Here is a 20889-nt window from a genome sequence, read left to right on the forward strand (position 1 = left end):
CTGGATTGAGGACGTTCTGGGGCTCTTGCTGAGGCAAGAGAGCCCTCTATGTGCAGTTAGAGGCATTTACTTGCACAGTAAATGAATCTGATGGGGCCTAAAAGAGAGCTGAAGTGAAAGCATCCTAAGTCAAGTGAAAGTTACTTTTATTGAAGCTGACAGTGCAAAAATTATAGCACTTTACAGTTTAAAAAGCACTTTATAGTATATAAGTACTTGCTTACTACTATACAATATCCATTTTACAGATAAGGGCATCAAGGACCAGAGAGGTTAGCTGGCTTGTGTCTATCAGAAGGCTAGTAAACAGCAGAACTTATGACTTGAACCCAAGTCTTCAGGCTCTAAAGCATAGGTTCTTCTTTCCCTATTCCAAACTTCTCCTTTAAATGAGGTATTTAGACCATCTTAGTGGGCTATACTCACTTGTAACAGGCTTGGTGGAGCCATAACTGAACTTTGACTCTCTTCTTTTTAGTCCCTAACCAAACAAAAATGGAAACCTAGGCTAAAGGATGGTGAATGGTTTCTCCTTTCTGACCACCTTGAAGGTCTCTGGACTTCTGATTTGATAATCATTGGGCTGTTAACATAATCTGAAATTTAAATCCTTTAAGAGACAATCAATGGAAAACACAAATATTCCCAGCTTTAATATCCACTTTGGGATGATGTCTTTGTGTTCAGCTACACTGTTGACTAAGTATCTATTGGTGAAGTCACTCTTTCAAATCTATTACAGCCAAAATAAAGGTAAATACGAGATCATATTTCAAAAAGTTAAACAATAGTGTTTTCTACCCCGACCATGCTCTTAATTTCAAATGTTGGCAGAATGCAGGGAGGGGCCAGCAGGTGAACACTGTCCTTACTTAGTACACTAAAAGAGATGCTGGAATTGCCCTGAAGGTTTTGCCAAGTCCATCTGGAAAGAATTCCTCAGAACTTGACCAGAAGATGATCGGGTAAGTAAAAGCAAAATTGGAATTAATCCATGTAGTTCCTCATTAGTCGTTTAGATTTATATTATGCATGCTATGGTAGAATGACCACCATTTCTGATAGCCTTAAAATGCATTCTTGGTTTGTGTTTTCTCATTACTTGCATTCTTACTGTCTTTCACTGGAGTTTCACTGTTAAGGGACATTTCTTTCCTTTATATTAACTTAGCTAGAAAAGAGACAATTTTCTGTTATAGGGGAGGAATGAGGCTCTAGCAGACATTGGTAATAAAAACTGACTGGAAGAGTATTCTTAGATTAAACTAATATAAGGAAAATGTGTTGTAATTAAAGGAAAGAGCAGTCCCTAAGTATTCAAAAACTCATTTTTCGAGCACCTATTTTGCCAGGTGCTTTCACATGTTATCTTATTTAGATGTCACAAAAATCCTATGTGGGGGTGGAATGAAGGGAACCATATGGTGAGGTATAGGTAATTATCAATGCTCCTACTTTTGTTTTTGGTGGTGGGTTCACAAGAACTTATTACCTTACTAAAAATAACTACCTACCTGAATAATCAAAGTGGGCCATGCATGGACCAATGTGACACAAATCAAGAATTACGATTAATCCAATTCTCTGCACTAGAAGTCATAAAAAGACTTATGATATGGTTATGATATAACCATAGCATTTGACTGTATTGGGAATGGCAGTTGAAGAGTTAAAGTGACACCCCAAATCACACAGCTTATAATAGGCAGAGCTGGGTTTTGAATCAAGGTCTTTCTGGCCCCCAGTTTATTTCTCTTTCCACTATTTCATGCTAAGACACAATAAATATCTATGCCTCAGAAAAAACAAGATTCCTAGAATCCACAACACACACACTTTTTCACCTTCCCATTCTGTTTCATCTGGAGACAAGCATGCTAATAAGGAGCTATGGGAGTGGCCACATTGGCCATCGTCTGACAATGCATCCCTAGGGGTTACCCTCCCATTCTCTGATCTCTCCTGTATTTATCTGAATATCAAGTCATACACGTGTCTCACCGTTTGGTCTGCATCCCAGGTTTGTGAGGCACGCCTTTCCTTTTCATAAGTTTCTCCATGGCATTAGGGTGGATTATTGGACGGACAGGGTGTCGTTTGTAGGTCCCAGGATACTTCTTTTCCACTGCTTGCTCACGCCTACAGGTTGAAAAGAAAAAGCCACTTCTCAGTCACTGCAGACAGAAAGGATGGGCAGAATGTTATCATAGGCTAATTCTATCCCCAGATTCTGGCCACACTTAACAGATAGAGGCTATTTGAATAACAAGGATGGCTATTCAGGTTAAAAAGGGGGGAAAGGATACTAAATTCAAACTAACCTGACTTGATTCTGCTCTTCAATTCACAGATGGACTCAGAGGCTGACCTTCCCTTCCCCAACACACCTCATGAGAGACCCAATACAATGGCAGAGGTCCTTCTTATTTTCAGTAGCTGCTTTTTTGGTCAGGATCCCAGGGTTTTCTTGCCACCATCAGGAATACCTTAAACCATTTTCAGCAGTCATATTGCTTCCCCAGGGGGCAATAAGCTCCTGCTGTTGCCCTTCTCTGAGCTACCCAGCAAGGTGAAATTGCAAACCTATCAAATGCATGTTTCCCTATAACCAGCATCAGCTCTGGGGCAACTCCACTTAACTTTAAGCCTCATGAGGGGCAGAGAACCATGCACAGCACATCCTTTAAGTAATACTGGATAAAAGAATAAAATATCTGCTAGTTCTGATTAGCAGCAACATGGAAGAGTAATTTATTTCTGCTTATTGATAGACCGAAATCAATTAGGACAGCCACCGATCTGGATACATACTTAATAAGCTCCTTCTCTCGCATTTCTAGCTGCAGCATGATCGCACTCAGTTCCATGTATAAATTATTAGCTCGCTCAAGTTTTCTCTCATAGTGTTCACGAATATCCAAAGCATGTCTATCAACGAAAACACAGGATCAGTGAGGAAGACCAACTTGGGGGAGAACGTCAGCTCTAATGAAATAAGAAATAGTATGGTTGATCTCAAAAGATTTACTCAAAGGCTCTTGAGAGCTAAGTCTCCCTTGTCTGATACAACAGACAAGATAGAGTGGAAGTGGCAGATGGGAAATCCAAGCTCTCCGTTTGGTTTATCTTTAAGAGTCACATACAGCCATACAGACTAGCCAGGAGGGCCAAGGACTAAACCGCAAAGTGATTTGTGTATAATTTGTAGCCTTTATCTGTGTAGTGTTGACAGGATCCACACTAATATTTTCAGCCTTGTTCACCAACCAAAGTAAAAACTTGGTATCAATATTTTAATAAGAATACAGTATATTTTAATGAAAATGTACAGTTAAAGCTGACATCATGATCATTTATACTTAATTCATGGCACAAATAATACCCTGTGTAATAGTGTGGTAATCTGTGAACATATCTGTGTCCCTTGACAGGTTATAAGCCTCTTGATGTCAGGGACTAAATCTTACACATTTCTGTCCTTCTGTAGCATTGAGGACCTTCCCTAGTTGAGTGAACAAGCAGTATTGCTCAAGGAAACTTTGTTACATAAATATAACAAAGGAGGATAACAAAGTTGGGGAGTGAGCATAAGAGACAGATATAAAGAAAGGCAAACATTTAGTGCAACTATTAAAGAGCATAACAATAAAAAAAAGGAGAGAAAGATAAATAGAAGGTCAAATGGTGATTCACAAAGAGGATTCCTATCAATATCTGAAGACTTGGGAATGAGAAGAGGTGGATAAGGAGACAGGTAAGCTGACCTGAGCTCTTCTCTGCGCCTTCGAATCAATTCTTCATCTAATCGGTGTATACAAGTCCCTTCACTTTTGATCTTCTCGAAGTGTTTTTTCACTTCTTCTCTCCATTCAGCCTAGGCAAGGACAAATTAGATTTTATTAATATTTTAGGAGTTTCAATTCCTGGTCTAACCCTGGGATGATGTAAGAGAGTTTTTTCTTGCATGTTTCTACTGAAGAGCCTTATTCAGAATAGGTGTTCAATAAATATTTGTTGATTGATAGAGAATAATCTCATGCTAGTGTATCTGCAAACCCCATAACATTTTTGCATTTCTAGTCCAATATGCAATGCTGTCTCTTTTCCAATTTTCCTACAGCACTGGCCACCAGAAACATCACAGTAACACACTGAACACATTTCTGGGGAAAGAAACTCAATTTAAGTCAAGATGGTAGCTGAAATAGCCTGGCCCTAAAGAACAGCTCTGATAACTACATGCTGCACATGTGTATCTATGAGAATATGATCATCTTTATCATGGGTACCAGAATTCCTCCTGGCTTTTATTTAGCAAAATATCTTGAGAAAATATTTGGAGTAGAAACCCCAGGGACATGAACAGCAGGAGATGGGAATAAAAATACAGGCAACTACACAGGAATTTGGGGACAAGTAAAAGAACAAGAAAGAGAGGAGGAAAGAGAGGGTATGGCCAAGGAATTTAGTAGCCCAACAAATTTTTAAAGACAGAGATGGATACTAATATGCAACTTAGGTTGTTTAAAATTGAAACCTCTTCCAATTTCCTAAACATTGAGTAAAATGTCCGATATCTACGTTGGCTTTGCATGAGTGTTTTTGTGTTTGTTTTGTTTTGTTTTTTCAGAAATTGAAGAAAGGTGCTGAATTTCACATTTGGGTTAATGACAGGACAGATAAAGGAGCAACCATAAGACTGGAGCAGGGAGGGGAAAACAAGAATTTAGGAAGGCAGAGTCAAAGTGGCCATGAAATTGTAAATCTTCCAGGAATTCACAGAAGTGCTAGGGTGGGCACTAGAATTTCCACAGAACCTGGCAATTCAAGCCAATTTTACATAAATCATAGGAGGGAGAAAAACTTCTGCTGGAATATGGACAACAAACAGTGTCTAGGAAAAGAACTAAAAGAATTTTTGTCATATTATGATAGACTACCATTCCAAGAAGATAATGAGATTAAGATAATTTCCAGTGAAGGTTAAATGTGTAACTAAATGTTCCCCTAGAACTATTCCATTATCTTTAGATTCATGTTAAAGTATCTGTCTGGATCATGGAAGAATTTATTCTCAAGTAATTGTGGCACCATACTTCTATAGTTTCATTTATATTCTCCTGTTTTATCCAAATCAGCTATTTCTTATTTGTTTTTATAGAGGAAATTATATTGTTAATTAGAAAATGACTATCCTGCTTATTGTTCATAACATGCTAGATCTTCATTTATATATTGTTCATATGTTGATCATTGGAAGAAAAGTTTCTATCATTGACTTTTAGGCATCAAAGCTACACAACTGTCTTCAGAAAGCCAAGATTGGAATGCACTACCCCCTTTATTTGATAACAGCTTTTGACAGCACCTAAGCACTAAGTGCAGGTTTGGTTGAGCTCCAGGTAATGCTGCTCTCTCAATCATTAGATCATTGTTAAGGAGTAAGAATTTAGAGGATTTGAGTTTTAAGAGACCAAATAATGACAAGCAAGAGTTGTTATTCCAAAAAAAAAGGATAAGGAAAGGGTCAAATTTGGGCCTTAAAGGGTCCTATTTTGTGCAAAAACATGTCAGTGGATCCTAGTAGAATACTTAGGATAAAGGAAGCCCCCCCCCCCCCAAAAAAAGGATACCTCCCTCTGGTGGTAAAGAATACGATATTACAGATCAGATTTTTCTTTTCTTTTTTTTCAATTCTGGAGGAAATAAACCTCCTAGAATACAGCTTATGAGAATCTCTTGAAGACTGAAACCTATAAGGAAGTAGACTTTCCAAAAGAAGTTTGTGGAAACACAGAAGGTTCCCTGGCTAGATAGGCTATACAGCGGGGCCACTTCCTAGCCTCGGAAGCCTGAAGGCGGGCACCAGGCTGGGGGAAGGCCAAAAGCTTTGCATGCCTGAAGGCAGGCAGCAATTTAGGTAAGGGAATAGTCGCTGGGCTCCTGCCGGGCTCCTTCCGTGCCCCTGTCTCCTGCTCCTGCTGTCTCCTGTCTAGCCCCAAAGACATTGTCCCTTGAGATCAAAGACATGCAATCACACCTTATGGCTTTAGAAAAAATGCACCCTCCCTGAAATACCTGAGAACAGTCACATAGGAGTCTACCTTGTATGCTATAAAAACATGTAGAAATGAGTAGAATAAAACTTTCGTTTGCATGAACACAGAGACAGAGAAGGCTCCCTTCTTTCACAATTGGTGCCCCATGTGAGGCGTTCCAGTCCTGACCACAATGTTTGGCAGCTGCGCAGTAAGTACAAGTGAGTCATCTCGCAGTGGGTCAGAAGTTTCAGCCACTCAACAATATGGGTCAGTCTCTCAGTGTTCCCCAGCACCGGTATGTGTTAATTTTACAACGGCTGCTGCAGGCTAGTGAAGCTTCTGTTTCAGAAGACAATTTGTACTCTTTATTGCATAATGTTGTTCAACATAACCCTTGGTTTCCTGAGGAAGGCACATTAAACTTAAATGTGTGGGAGCACATTGGACGAAATTTAAAGTGCCACTTTAAGCAAGGACAAAAAGTTTCCTCTAAAACATTTACTACATGGGCTCTTATTCTCACTGCCTGGCTCCTCTTCATATTGCTGAAACTGAGGCTTTGGAAAGTAAGGTACCTGAGAAAGAGACCGCCGCTCTCTCGGATAAAGGTCTCCGCCTCCCAAGCCCTTGGTCCCCATACCGCCAGCCGATAAAGGCGGTGGGGAAATGACTATAGCCTTGCTCCCTGCCTTTCCTCCTTTATTGCCACCACCGCTGCCTTCCCTCCCTAAAAGTGCCGCACCAATTTTGCAACACTGTCTTCACAAGGCAACATTAGCCGGGAATCTTGTTTACCCCATTATGCTTAACCAGTTGCCCAGAAATTTTTCCTAGAGTACCGGGACTAGGAAGTCCAGATGAAAGTGCCTGCCACAAACAAACATCAAATGCATCTGAGTTAAGGTAGCTTTGCAATTCAAACTTTCCCTGTACTGGGTAAGTGTGTAATTTTTTTTATTGTGTTCACTTTGCTTTCTTTTGTTTCAATTAGTCTATTGTGTAGTAAAGCTAATTAAGTTAATCCAAGAGTCATACATGCAAACTCAGTGGGTTTCAGCCCCACTAACTATAACCCCAAATTTGTAGTTCTCCTTTTAAATTTTGTGCAGTTTGCACAGTTTGCATTTGTGTGAAAAACCAGTGTCATATAATAATATCTCTACTAAGGAATCTAATAATGAGGACTTTAACTCCCTCTCTCTATAAAAAATGTTTTGTTTTAAATATTTAGCATCATTCTAACAAGTTTAATTTTGGTACTAATAGTATGTTGTATAAAAGGTATAAAAAATGTTTTTCTAATTAAGAAGAAAAGGAAAGTAGCTTTGTCCCAAATGACTGAGAATGTGAAATAAAGCCTGGATGAATAGGAATGTGGGATAAAGCCTAGATAAATACAAAAAGCTGTAAAAAGTTTGTAAAAACAATTTTTTCTGTAGTCAAAGTTAAAAAATGGTAAAAACTAGTAATAACACTGTTTAACAATAGAACCTCAAAGCTTAAAGAAAAAAGTGATTTTATAAAACTAAAACAAAATAGCATTAAATATTTTAACCACCACCCAAAGCAGTAATTACTATTCAATGTTGTGGGTATGTGCCTAATAATTCATAAAAATAAAACATTCCTCACTGTACTGCAAGCTCCTCATGTTACGGTCTCCTGCTGTTTTTATTAAGAAAAGGTTTCCTTAAATTATTAAGGTGTTATTTCTTGATAAAAGGTTATAGAAGTGTTTTTCTAAATAATCAGTATAGGATGCAAAAGGTTTCTTTTATCAAAATAACTTCTTGCACTCAACATACGTTAAATTTATCATGTCCTTGGTTGTTTAAAAATATTGTCTTCTCACTTTTAAAAAAGCTAAGTCTTTTCCTTAACTTTAAATTAAAAATAAATAAACTACTAAAAATAATTAAATTCATGTAGTATGTTATAAATCGCAAAAAACAAAGTTTAGACAATGTTATAAAAATTAAAAACTTCTAACCTTCTTTTGGTTACTAATGTGCATAACATCAAACAACAATGTAATACTGCTAATTATAATTTCAGTTATTTTTAAAAGGTTATTTGTCACAAAACAGCCCAATGGAACCTTGAAGCCCACCGTCCTGTTTCCCAGAGGACCAACGATGCTGCGCTATAACAACTGTACAAAAAAATACCTCCCAAAGCTGACTCCAGTGCGAATGGAACAGCCTAAGAAGATGTGGCACCCGTTCCCGGAACCCCCATGATATCCCTATGAATAAGTTTTATGTCACTACACCAAATTGTAATCATAATAAAAAGGGGGGAGATGTGGAGACACGGAAGTTTCCCTGGCTTGATAGGCTATACAGTGGGGCCACTTCCTAGCCTCGGAATCCTGAAGGCGGGCACCAGGCTGGGGGAAGGCCAAAAGCTTTGCATGCCTGAAGGCAGGCAGCAATTTAGATAAGGGAATAGTTGCTGGGCTCCTGCCGGGCTCCTTCTGTGCTCCTGTCTCCTGCTCCTGCTGTCTCCTGTCTAGCCCCAAAGACATTGTCCCTTGAGATCAAAGACATGCAATCACACCTTATGGCTTTAGAAAAAATGCACCCTCCCTGAAATACCTGAAAACAGTCACATAGGAGACTACCTTGTATGCTATAAAAACATGTAGAAATGAGTAGAATAAAACTTTCTTTTGCATGAACACAGAGACAGAGTAGGCTCCCTTCTTTCACAGAAGTTCTCTTCTGTGAAGAAGGAATAGGATATGTGGGAAAACACCAGGTACTGATTTAATAATGTGTTTTCCCCCAGGTATTGTGTTCCTGGTAAATATTAATTTTGCAATTAATTAATTAAAATTAATTAATGAATTTTGCAATTCAGACAAGTCTGGGCATATCAGAAAAACTGGAAGGTTGGCAGGCCTGAAGCCAATTTTCAAAGAGACTGCAAACCTCTCTGGAGAGAAAACACCATGAAGGAAGGAGTAGTTCTGCATGGGTTTGACCTATAACAAAGCCTCAGTCATAAGAGCAAAGAGGTATTTGGACTGTTTCACTAAAAAGCCCATAAAGCATTGTACCATAACCAGCATTGTTCTGTTACTTCAACAAAGTATAACTCCGCAGGGGAAAGAAGAGTTAGTTGCATAAACAGAACACTTGGCAGCTTGGGAATCTTGGGAACTCCAGAGCTTTAGTTGTAGCCAGAGATAGCAATTCCTGGTACACAATGGCAGTGCCTTAAGGACACGGCAGCATCCAGCAGGTGCCAGCTGTGGACAGTCTTGCAGCAGAAATGATCGCTAACCAATAAAGCCACACCCAGTAGATGCTAGGCAGGAGACTGCAGTATCTAGCCAGAGTCAGTAGAAAGCAGAGCGTATGCTAGCATGAGGCTGTCTGAGATCCCCACTCCTTGTTGGAGAGTCCCAGAAACAGGCATTATGTGTGTGAAGTGGGGGTATAGGGAGGGGAGCACTTAACACAGCACTTCAGTCCTGTGTAAGCAGGTCAGGGAAAATTCCAGTGACATTTGGCTTATTACCATTAATGTGATCCCCTTTATGTCCCAGGTAAGGCCTGAGAAAGCCAGTAACATTTGAAAGGTTTCTGTCTTCTCTCCAGTCATTCTATCAGCAGAGTGAAGCTCTCATACCCAAACCCTGCATCTTACATCTCCTAAAATATCTCAAGAAATGAAATTGAGTCAGTTCTAGCCTAGCATGAGGAACAGAAAAGATGGTGGTGAGAAATCACAGACTCTGAGTCAGAACAGCCTTAAAAGTCATCAAGTCCAACTCTCAATTGTCTCCCAAGGTATGAGTATCCAGCCTCTTCCTAAGCAGCTACTAACTCGAGGATATTACTCTTAAGGCAGGACAGTCTCTCCCTAAAGGAGTTGATATGTCTTCTCACCTCACAACCCCTGGATTTCTGGATGGTCACAGTGGCACTCTCAAAAACACAAGAGGAAACTAGAATGGTGCAAAGACAGAGGGTACTGGAAGGGCTTAAAAGCAGGGCACATGCCCCATCTAGCAGCTGGGATCTGGGATGGGACCAAAATGTTCTCTAAAGACAAGTATTAAAGGTAATTGAATACCAGGAGCAATAATTGCCTATTTGGAGAAATGGGTTATGGTCTAGGAATGAAGCAATAGCTTTGGCAGAATCTAATATTATACTGAGATTGGTTGCTTTGTTCATCTGCTCTATATGTGCTGCATCTTTATACATGTGCCATTGATGAGAAACAGATGAAGCATTTTCTCTCAGGAAGAAGTCAGCTGGGTTCTTGGCAGCATTCTTAACTGACAGCTTTGGTGGAAGGGGAGCCCAAGGGCTAATAACCACTGATTGATAACTGACCCTTCGAGGATCTTGTCAGCAGGCAGGAGAAGGTGAGGCCTCAGGTACAAAGCTGCTGTAGAAAAAGCAAAACCATGTGTGTGCTAAGAACCAGTTATTCCTCACTGGGGGAGGAAAGAGTAGTAAAAATACAATTAATAGGAGTTCCCTGGCTACCATCTTATCCATCTCAGGAAAGGCACCCAGAAAGTAATAACCCAAAAGGAGGCTTTTAAGGTTTTGCAGTAGGGTAAATAACCACATTTACAATTGAACAGTTCTTTATAGTTTACAATGTTAATTTTATTTTTATCATCTAATTTGAAGCTCACGGAAACTCTATAAGGAAGGGAAGGTATGATTATCTTCATTGTTTAGAAAAGTTAGCTGAGGTTTAGAAAATTTAGTGATATTATCTAAGATCTATGTGATCAAATTCTATGTGATCAAATGACAGGACAGGGGTTTATACTCAAGGTCGGTTGCTTTTCTTAGTACCTCATTAGCTAGTTCATAAATACTTCATCATCTCTCTCCAGAGATAGTCTCAATTTCAAACCCAGAGACAAAACAACTTTTTAAATACCTGAAAAATTCCAAGAACTGGCAAGGAATGTTTGGGGCTATTTAAGGAGAAGTGAAATTTTATGTTGGGAGAAAAATGTGGAAGAATTAATGACGATTAAAAGATGCCAAATGAACAAAGCATTTTCCTTCCCCTCCCCTCCCCTCCCCTCCCCTTCCCTCCCCTTCCTTTTCTTACTCCAAAAGAACATTTTCTGCTTTCAATTTTACACTACATGTCATCGATACTTGATAATAAAAAGTGACTTTTTGCAGTTGAGGATACTGACTATGGGTGTGTGTTGCCCTAAACGGTGCCTTGCATAAGGTAAGTTCTCAGAAAATCTTGCAACTGGCTTCAGAAGCCATATTCTGAGAACACTCAAGTAAAATCTATTTAGAATTTGAGTTTTCCAAATATATATAGTTACACAGTCTCAATGGCATGTGACTTAGTACCTTCAGCAAAAGATTGCTTTTCAAGACTGTGGAATGGATGTTTTTATTATAAAGGAAGCAAAGCTGCGATTACAAGCATATCAAGGAGCTTGAAAAATTTCCTAGAGAGTAGTCACTGTTATTCTGTTTCACTTCACAAAAGGGCTTAAGTCTTTTCTGAATACTAAGAGAAGATACTTGCAAGTTTTTTTATCCAGTGCCCCATACCTACATGTACTTGAGTAGACAGGCAACTGTTTTTTTAGTTCTAAGGTAATTTATCTGAATGCAGGTCAAAGAAAATAGGAAATGTTATGAAGTCATGCAATAATACATCTTCTTATTTTCTCTAAAGCGAACACTTTACTTACATAATAATTTCTCAGAAACACTAAAAAACTATAGGGACAAGCCTGACTATAATTAAAGATGCAGTCATGGGGAAAGCTAAGTTTGTGAATAATACAGAATATGTTGGAGCTTTGGGCAACAAGGCTAGAGTCTCTGATTTATCATTCCTCAGAAATGGCACACAGAAAAATTGTGCCTTTATTAAGATATTCTTCAATGTCTGATAGGCAGAGCATCTCTGTTTATTAGACACCAGGAAAGCAAGTATTCTGAGGTTCTACTGGGGAAGGTGGTAAAGTCTATTGGAGGACTTGTTTAATTTCCAGGGGTGATATCCATCCCAGCACTCTTTCAGCAGACACTTTCTTTGTAGGTAAACTCATCACCATCGGGTTTGAGGAACTATGAAGAATATGTTGAGACACCAATTGGTAACAAAAAGCCTTTTGTATAATGAATCTTTGTAATGATACAGCAAGTCAGTGGGGAGATGAAATTTACTACACGAAAATTCATTTTAGAAATATAATAACATTGAGACAAAGCTATATGAGAAATTAGAAATTAAGTAATATTATAGTTAAATTCTGTAAGCATAAGCTGTAATTCAAAATCATTACATTTATCTCAAAAGCCTATTTTATTTCATCCTATTTTATTTCATCCTATTTTATTCCTTTGGATATTGGCTGGGTCTGGTTACAATGACTCATTTACCCCATCACTCCCCATCCATACTGGTAGTGATTAGACTACCAACTCATATGATATTTGTAGCATTTTAAATATCTACAAAGTTTTCTCCATTCTATCCAAGCCTTACAATGTGATGTTGCAGATCCTCTTATCAAGAGGTAAAGTCTATTTCTCAATCCCCAGAATTTGGGTGGAATGTAAGTTGCTTTGGCCAATGGGACATAAGCAGCATTATTCAGAGAGGTTTTAAAGTCACTTGTGCACTGGGGCTTGTTCTTTTGCTTCATTTTTTACTCTGAGAACACCAGGTGAATGAGCCCAAGCTAGCCTGCTGGAGAATTAGAGGCGACATAAAGGAGAACTGAGGTGCTCTAGGTAATATCTAGGTGACCACCAGACTTGAGAGTGAAGCCATCTGGGACAAGCCAACCTCCCACCTGACCTCCCAACTGAGTATTCAGTTACAGCGAGTAGAAAAACCACCTAGCCCCAAACCCACCTAACCCAAATACCAACCCACAGAATCAAGAGCTATGTAAATGCTTACTGTTTTAAGCCAATATGTTCTGAGATGGTTTGTAATGCAATAAAGGCTAATAAACACATGGGATTATATTTTATTTTGTACTACTAGGTGACAGATTTAAAGTTAGAGAACAGGTTCTCTCTGGACCTAATTCTACCATGGCATCTCTCTGGTATTTAACTCCCCTCCTCTGTATTTCAGCTTTTCTAATTCAAGGAAAACAATACTTTTATGAAGGTCAGCAGAATATTATTCAAATGTATGTACACTGTGGTTTTTACATCCTCTTTCCCTCTTTTTCTATTCAACAATTGCACCAAATCCCACAATGAGAATGATATTCTGATACATGATCTTTCCAAATGAGATAATAACTTATGTTAAGTGCTTAATAAACTCCAAAATGTCATAGAGCATGAATAGAGCTATATAATTAATGATCAGAATGGTTTTCTTTTAAGAGTTACTCTTTCTCATTGAGAGTTCCCTGTCTGGCAGTTCAGTATCATCTGGTATAAAATATCCCAACTTACCTGAGACTTGAAGTAAGTCTCTTGTGGGGTGGCAAGTACATCGGCAGATGCAATATCTAAATGCATGAGTGTCTGCCGAAAAGAAGGTCTATTGCGAGGTTTACTCTGCCTAAAAGTAAAAAAAGACAGCTTGTACATTTCAGAAGTTATATCCAGGAGGGTGAGGATTTTATACTACCTTATGAAAAACATTTTTTGGCTCCATGTACTCTCCATGCATGGCTATATCTCAGACAGATAGAGCAAAAGGAAAATGCAATTATGAGATACCTCAAATGATGAAAAGGAAATCTCCAGGATCAGTCATCTGTTTGATAATAGTCCCTTAGGACTGGTAAAATAATAATAGCTGTCATTTATTAAGGCCTACATACTTTGAGATATTATACCAAATGCTTTGTTTATAAATTTTAATTTCTTATCACAACATAACAACTCTGGATAGGTGTTAGCCTATTTTACAGGTGAGAAGGTGATATGCCCAAAATTATAAGATAGAAAAACACAGAGCTAGCATTTGAACCCAAATTCCTCAAACTCAAAAGCTTCTAGTCTTTCCACTACCAGGTGATTCACTCCATAATAATTAGAGATCTTCCCTGCTATTTTAGAGACGTTTTATTTATGGGTTTGAGGCAGGCGTTAAAAAAGGAATACTGGGGGAAATACATATCTTACCAGGTCTGTTTCATAAGGATTTTGAATCCATCTGGGCAAGTGGAAGGAACTGGAAGGTGTAGGCTATTGCTTCCAACACCCCAAATTATGGCTGAAGAGTCCACATCTTTGTAAGGGATCTCTCCTGTCAGAAGCTCCCAAAGCACCACTCCAAAAGACCTACGGTAGTACCAGTAACACATACAGAAGATATTTTCAGAAACACTGATTTCATATTTTCATTCTTTTTACATTTTTAATTAAGTTAAGATATATTCCCAGTTTTAAAGTATCTAATACTGCATAAGACAAACAGCCAGGAAAACTCTGAAAATGAAAATCAGTGAGGGGTATTTGGTACTACCAGATATGAAGACATGTTTTAAAACCTGAATAATGAACTCTAGTGTATGAACAGCCAGCCAGACTAATGGAATGGAATGGATATCCAGAAATAGATCAAATACACATGGGAATTGAATATATGATAGAAGTGACATCTCAAACCAGTGGGGAAAAATTTGCTTAGTCAATAAATGCCACTGGGACAACTGGGTAGCTAACTGGGGAACTGTAAACAGAATATATATTCCACCTAACATTAAGATAAATTCCAAATGAATAATGTGAAAAATGAAACCATAAAAATCCTAGAAGAAAACATGGGAACAATTTTTAAAAATAATTTGGGAGTGCAGGCCTTTCTAACTATGAGATCTAGAAGCTATAAATGGAAAGACTGATAAATTAAATGGTATTAAACAAAAAACAAAATGAAAAACCTTCAGCATGGACAAAAACCCTACCATAAGCAAAAATAACAATGTGAAAAATATTTGCAATTCATATATTCAAGAGGCTAATCTCCTTAATATATAAAATACTTCTATAAATTGATAAGAATAAAGACAGAAAAATGGGCAAAGGGTATGAACAGTTCACAGACAAGAAATTATAAATGACTCTTAAATATATGAAAAGATGCATAACCTCACTTATAATAAGATGCCTGCAAATTAAAACTGCACCCAAGATACCATTTTTTACCTGATAGGCAAAAATCCAAAATTTTGCCGGTGAGACTGAGAAAACACTCATGTACAATTTTGGTGGGAACATAAATTAGCATAATTCCTAAAGGAAGACACTTGGCCAGTAATTAACAAAACTACAAATGATCTGACACTTCTACTTTATCCTATTTTCTCTGGTGCTATATACAATTTTAACATAGGCTGTTATTTTGGTTTTAAGCCTAAAGTTACTAGAAGCCAATTTTAAGGGTGGAATAAAAACAACTAGGAATTATACTGGTTACTATAAAAGATTTATAACCTCAGAGAAAAAGTTTATAAAGATTTAAGAAAAAAAGTCGCTCCCCCCTCCTCAAAAAAAAGCCAAGCCTTTTAAAAAGAAGGCAAATAGCCCTACACACCTCAAATAAGTCTAGAGCACATAATTGTATCACAGTAAAGCACATTGCTGATACATATAAAGATGATCTGAGCCCCCTTGAGGAGCCTGTGGAGAATGCAGGGGTATTCGCCTACCCCACCTCCATGGTTGCTAACATGCCCACAGACATAGGGGACTGGTGGTTTGATGGATTGAGCCCTCTGCCATGGAATTTGCCCTTGGGAAGACTGTTGCTGCAAAGGAGAGGCTAGGCCTCCCTATAATTGTGCCTAAGAGCCTCCTCCCGAGTGCCTCTTTGTTGCTCGGATGTGGCCCTCTCTCTCTTGCTAAGCCAACTTGAAAGGTGAAATCACTGTCCTCTCCCCTACATGGGATCAGACACCCAGGGGAGTGAATCTCCCTGGCAACGTGGAATATGACTCCCGGGGAGGAATGTAGACCCGGCATCGTGGGATGGAGAACATCTTCTTGACCAAAAGGGGGATGTGAAAGGAAATGAAATAAGCTTCAGTGGCAGAGAGATTCCAAAAGGAGCCGAGAGATCACTCTGGTGGGCCCTCTTATGCACAATATAGACAACCCTTTTTAGGTTCTAATGAATTGGGGTAGCTGGTGGTGGATACCTGAAACTATCAAACTACAACCCAGAACCCATGAATCTTGAAGACAATTGTATAAAAATGTGGCTTATGAGGGGGGACAGTGGGATTGGGGGGGCCATAGGGATCACACTCCCGTTTGTCTAGTTTGTGGATGGATGAGTGGAAAGGTGGGGGAAGGAAACAAACAAACAAGCAAACAGACAGGGGCGCCCAGTGTTCTTTTTTACTTTAGTTGCTCTTTTTCACTTTAATTATTATTCTGGTTATTTTTGTGTGTGTGGTAATGAGGGTGTCGGGGATTGATTTTGGTAATGAATGTACAACTATGTAATGGTACTGTGAACAATCAAATATATGATTTGTTTTGTAAAAAAAAAAAAAGATGATCTGAGTCATCAAGAATTTTACTCAACAAGGTAAGAATTACGTAATACATTTTAGAAAGAAGGCTATACTAAACAATTATTTGAAGTAAATTTGCAGTTTTCCAGAAAGTTCAGGATATTCTCTAAGGGTCCCAAAAACTAATGATTTACTGAATGGATAATTACCCTAATTCCCCTTCCAATTCTTCTTACCATATATAGTCATATGGGACAGTACCTCAGACAATATGAGAAAAATCAACCAGAAGTGATCATCACTAAAGAATATTCTAGGAAAGTAGAAGTGTTGAAGAAGAAAAATGCTAGTAGGTTGAAAGTGAGAAAAGGTTTTCTAGTTGGCACAGATGATGCCACTCACCATATATCTACTTTTTCAGAGACAGGTTCATTCCTTATCACTTCTGGTGCCATCCATGCTACTGTGCCAGCGAAAGACATCTTAGTACTTTTATCACTGAGTTCCTTAGATGTACCGAAATCTGAAATTTTTACTGCATCTGTGTGAGTCACTAGAACACTTTAAAAAGAAAGAAGAAAACATCCAGGTCGTTAGTTCTAATGAAAACCATGACTCTAAAAGGCAACAGAAGATTTTGTTTGCTGCTTTCTATCCTGTAGAATTCAGCTTGCAATTTCCATTCGTATTTGGGCAAGAAATACATACTCTACACAGCATCATTCACACTTGTGAGGCAGCATAATACAGACTTTCTTGTTTTTAATTTTTTATTTTGAAGTACTTTCGAACTTTACAAAAACAATACAAACCTCATACAGAGAATGCCAACATAACTTCCCCTCCCCCAGATACCTAGATCCACCAAATTTAACATTTTGCCACATTTGCCATATCATCTTATCTATCTATCTGTCTATTCATTCATCCATCCATCAATCAATACATCTTCTGAACACTTGAGTATAGGCTGTATACAGCCTGTTCTTTGAACATTTACTGTCCCCCAAACAAGGATATTCCTAAAAACAAGAATATTCACTTATATAACCACCTTAAGTACAGCTATCAGTTCAAGAAATTTAACATAGATATAAAGCTTACAGCCTATATTCCAATTTTTCACATGTCCCAATAATGTCCCTTTGAGCCTTTTCTCCTCCTTTGTTAGATCCCATCCAGGACCATATATTGCATTTAACTGTCATTGTCTCTTTAGCTGCTGTCTCCTCTCTCTCTCTCTCTCTCTCTCTCTCTCTCTCTCTCTCTCTCTGTGTGTCTCTCTCTCTCTTTTAGATTGTGGGAACAGATATACAACACGAATTTTTCCATCTCAACCACTCCCAATCAGTGGAATTAATCACATTCACAATATTGTGGTACCCTTACCATTTTCTATTATTAAAACTTTCCAAACTCCCCAAACAGAAGCCCTACACCCATTATGTATTAAGTCCCCATTCCCCCCAATTGCCACCCCTAGCAATCTGTACTTCAATTTCTGTCTCTATGAGCTTGCATATTCCTCAATATTTTCTTTGTAGTTACCATGGGACTGAAATTTAACAACCTAAATCTATGACAATCTTATTTGCTTTGATACCAACTTAACTTCAGCAGTACACAACACTATGGCTCCTATAGCCTTCCTTCCCCTCACCTTTAAGTAGTTCTTGATACAAATTACATGTTCATACATTGTGAGTACAAAACCCCCTCACAGGAGATCTTTACTTTTCATGCGGCTTTGATCTATTGTCTATTGTCCTTTCCCTTCAACTTGCAGAACTTTTTTGCCATCTCTTGTAGGGCCACTCTGGTGGTAACGAACTCCCTCAGCTTTTGTTCAGCTGGGAATGTATTAATCTCTCATTTTTGAAAGACAGTTTTGCTGGATATGGAATTCTTGGTTGGCAGTTTTTTGCTTTCAGCACTTTAAGTATGTCATCCAATTGCCTTCCTGTCTCCATGGTTTCCATGAGAAATTGGCATCTAATCTTATTAAGGCCCCCTTGCATCTAACACATTGCTTCTCTCTTCTGGCTTTCAGAATTCTCTCCTTGGCATTTGACAGTTTGATTACAATAGGCTGTGGCCTGGGTCTATTGGGTTTATCTTGTTTGGCATTTGTTGAGCATCTTGGATGTGTATATTCATGTCTTTTATTAAATTTGGGACATTTTCAGCCATTATTTCTTCGAAAATTCTCTTTGCCCCTTCCTTTCTTTCTTCTTCTGGAACTCCCACAATGCGTATATTGGTATGCTTGATGATGTCCCACAGGTTCCTTAGGCTCTGCTCAGTTTTTTCCATTTTCTTCTTTCTGCTCCTCAGACAGAATGGTTTAAATTGTTTTGTCTTCAAGTTCTCTGATTCTTTCTTCTGCCAGCTCATATCTGTTACCGTCGTCTTCAGCTCTGTTTGGTTCCTTTTCAAATTTCCATATTTCTAGTGATACTGTCTTGATGTTCAATTGTCATCTTCCTGATTTCCTTTAGTACTTTGTCAATATTTTCCTTTAGCCCTTTGAGCAAATTTAGGACTGTTTTTTTTTTTTTTTTAATTCTTTGTTTGAAATGTCCCAGGTCTGATCTTCATCATTGATGGCTTTTAATGCTTTAATCATCTCCTTTGCCTAGGCTATCACTTCCTGTTTCTTTGTATGTTTTGTAATCTTTTGTTAAAATCTGGATATTTTGATATTTTAATTTGGTATCACTGGAATTTAGACTCTGAGGTGTCTGTTCCTTAAGCTTGTATCCATCTCATGCTATGACAGGGCTTTCCTTAAATGCCAGGAGCTAACAAAAAAAAAAAAGAAGAAGAAGAAGAAGAGGAAGAAGAGGAGAAGAAGAGGAGGAGGAGGAGGAAGAAGGAAGAGGAGGAAGGAGGAGGAAGAGGTAGCAAAAAAAAGAAAACACCTGCCTTAGCCTTTGTAGATTGATCTGTTTAAGTACTCTGGTTTGGGGCTTATCTATACGATGAGTATGAAGAATAACTTCAGGCCAAAGTGTAGGGACCTCACTGATCCTCTCTGTACATGCTTTTTGTCTTGAGTATGCATGTGGGCCTCGGAATTTCCGCTTATAGGGTTCCCAATGTCCCCCTTTTCCTAGGAAAGTTTCCTCATAGTCCCAGTACTGTACTTTATGTCCTACAGCCAGCAATCACTTACTTGCCCCAGGCAAAATGACTTGACTGCTCTTCCACAGCATTCTATAGGAGAGCTCCGTGAGCCCCCTTCTACATGCAGAGCAAGTTCTGGGATGGTAAGTTCCTCAGGCCACCACCAGACAGACTGGGCTAGACACACATGCTTCCAATAGGTGCACAAGGGTTTCTCTACTCTCTCTGGAACTGGGACCAGGTACCTGTACTGGAAGTGTGGGCAGGCTCTGTGCCAAGCTGGTGAGGGGCTGGGGAATGGCCAGCCAGGGTGCCACAAGATCTTACTGCTTTAAAGTAGCCTTTTTCTTGATTTTGCACTCACCCTGTTACCGGAGTCCTTTAAGTCTTTTCTGGAACTTTAAGGAAGATGTTTCTGCCAGTTTTTGCCAGTTTTCTTCCATGGGGAAATAGAGCCCTAAAGCATCTCATTTTGCCGTCTTGCTCCGGGTGTATCAAGCCATAGTGGACTTTTTAAACCTGTGTTTATCCTGCCTCCAGGATAACTGTGTGACCTCCACCAAGTTACTTAACTCTTCTGAGCTTCTTTTCTCAGGAGAAGGTATCTTATGCACAATTCAGAAATGCAAAAAGATCTGAAAAGGTTTATAAATGTTTTTTCATATGTATAAAGCAAACTCATTTTATTAATCTCACTTCATGTGACTATCATAGATTTCACTATAGATATATTAACATGGCTGGTTACAGGCGTTGTTCCAGACTTCACTGGAAGTATAAAAATAACTGATTTTTCTGAAAGTATCTGGCTCTATGAGTTTTGGATACAGGATTATGGATCTGTAATAACCACATTATAGGATTTTAGTTTGAATTAAATGAGGTAAGATGTAAAGCATCTGTGATCAATAAATATTGGTTTCCATCTTTGCCAGTCTCAGCACCAATCCACAAAGAATAACATGTCTTTTAAAATTCTGTTTTAAAATGGCCAACTAAAATCATGAATGGGACCCTGACACTAGGAAGTCATTACATTAAAAGGCTAATACGTATGCTGGAATTCTACTAATGTTAATAGAGAAAATCAGGAATAAATGTAAGCTTAAGTAGGCACCATACAAGTAGTATTTTGCTTTTCACAGTAGGTATCTGAAATGTTATCTGGGGCAAATTGCTTTTGCTAGTCTTAAAGATGATTACAATCTGATGCCAGTCAAATTCAAAGTATTAAAATCCTCACACATTAGACTGAACTCATTTGAAATA

The 20889-nt window shown here is 38.5% G+C and overlaps 1 protein-coding gene across 4 annotated transcripts in view; it reads right to left on the reverse strand.

Moving 5' to 3' along the window:
- Positions 1 to 20889, reverse strand: part of MAP3K13 (mitogen-activated protein kinase kinase kinase 13) — a 174425-nt gene that overhangs the window by 13781 nt on the left and 139755 nt on the right. For 3 of the 4 annotated variants that reach the window (XM_037838998.1, XM_037839007.1, XM_037839015.1), the window contains exons 5-10: positions 16897 to 17055; positions 14156 to 14314; positions 13478 to 13586; positions 3765 to 3874; positions 2812 to 2928; positions 2002 to 2139 (exon numbers count right to left, since the gene is read on the reverse strand). In XM_037838998.1, the coding sequence (XP_037694926.1) occupies positions 2002 to 2139; positions 2812 to 2928; positions 3765 to 3874; positions 13478 to 13586; positions 14156 to 14314; positions 16897 to 17055 (792 nt within the window). The remainder of the gene's footprint in view (positions 1 to 2001; positions 2140 to 2811; positions 2929 to 3764; positions 3875 to 13477; positions 13587 to 14155; positions 14315 to 16896; positions 17056 to 20889) is intronic. The other variant, XM_037839022.1, reaches the window with a different exon arrangement.

Source organism: Choloepus didactylus, chromosome 1 (assembly GCF_015220235.1).
Source record: "Choloepus didactylus isolate mChoDid1 chromosome 1, mChoDid1.pri, whole genome shotgun sequence".
Taxonomy (NCBI): Eukaryota; Metazoa; Chordata; class Mammalia; order Pilosa; family Megalonychidae; genus Choloepus; species Choloepus didactylus.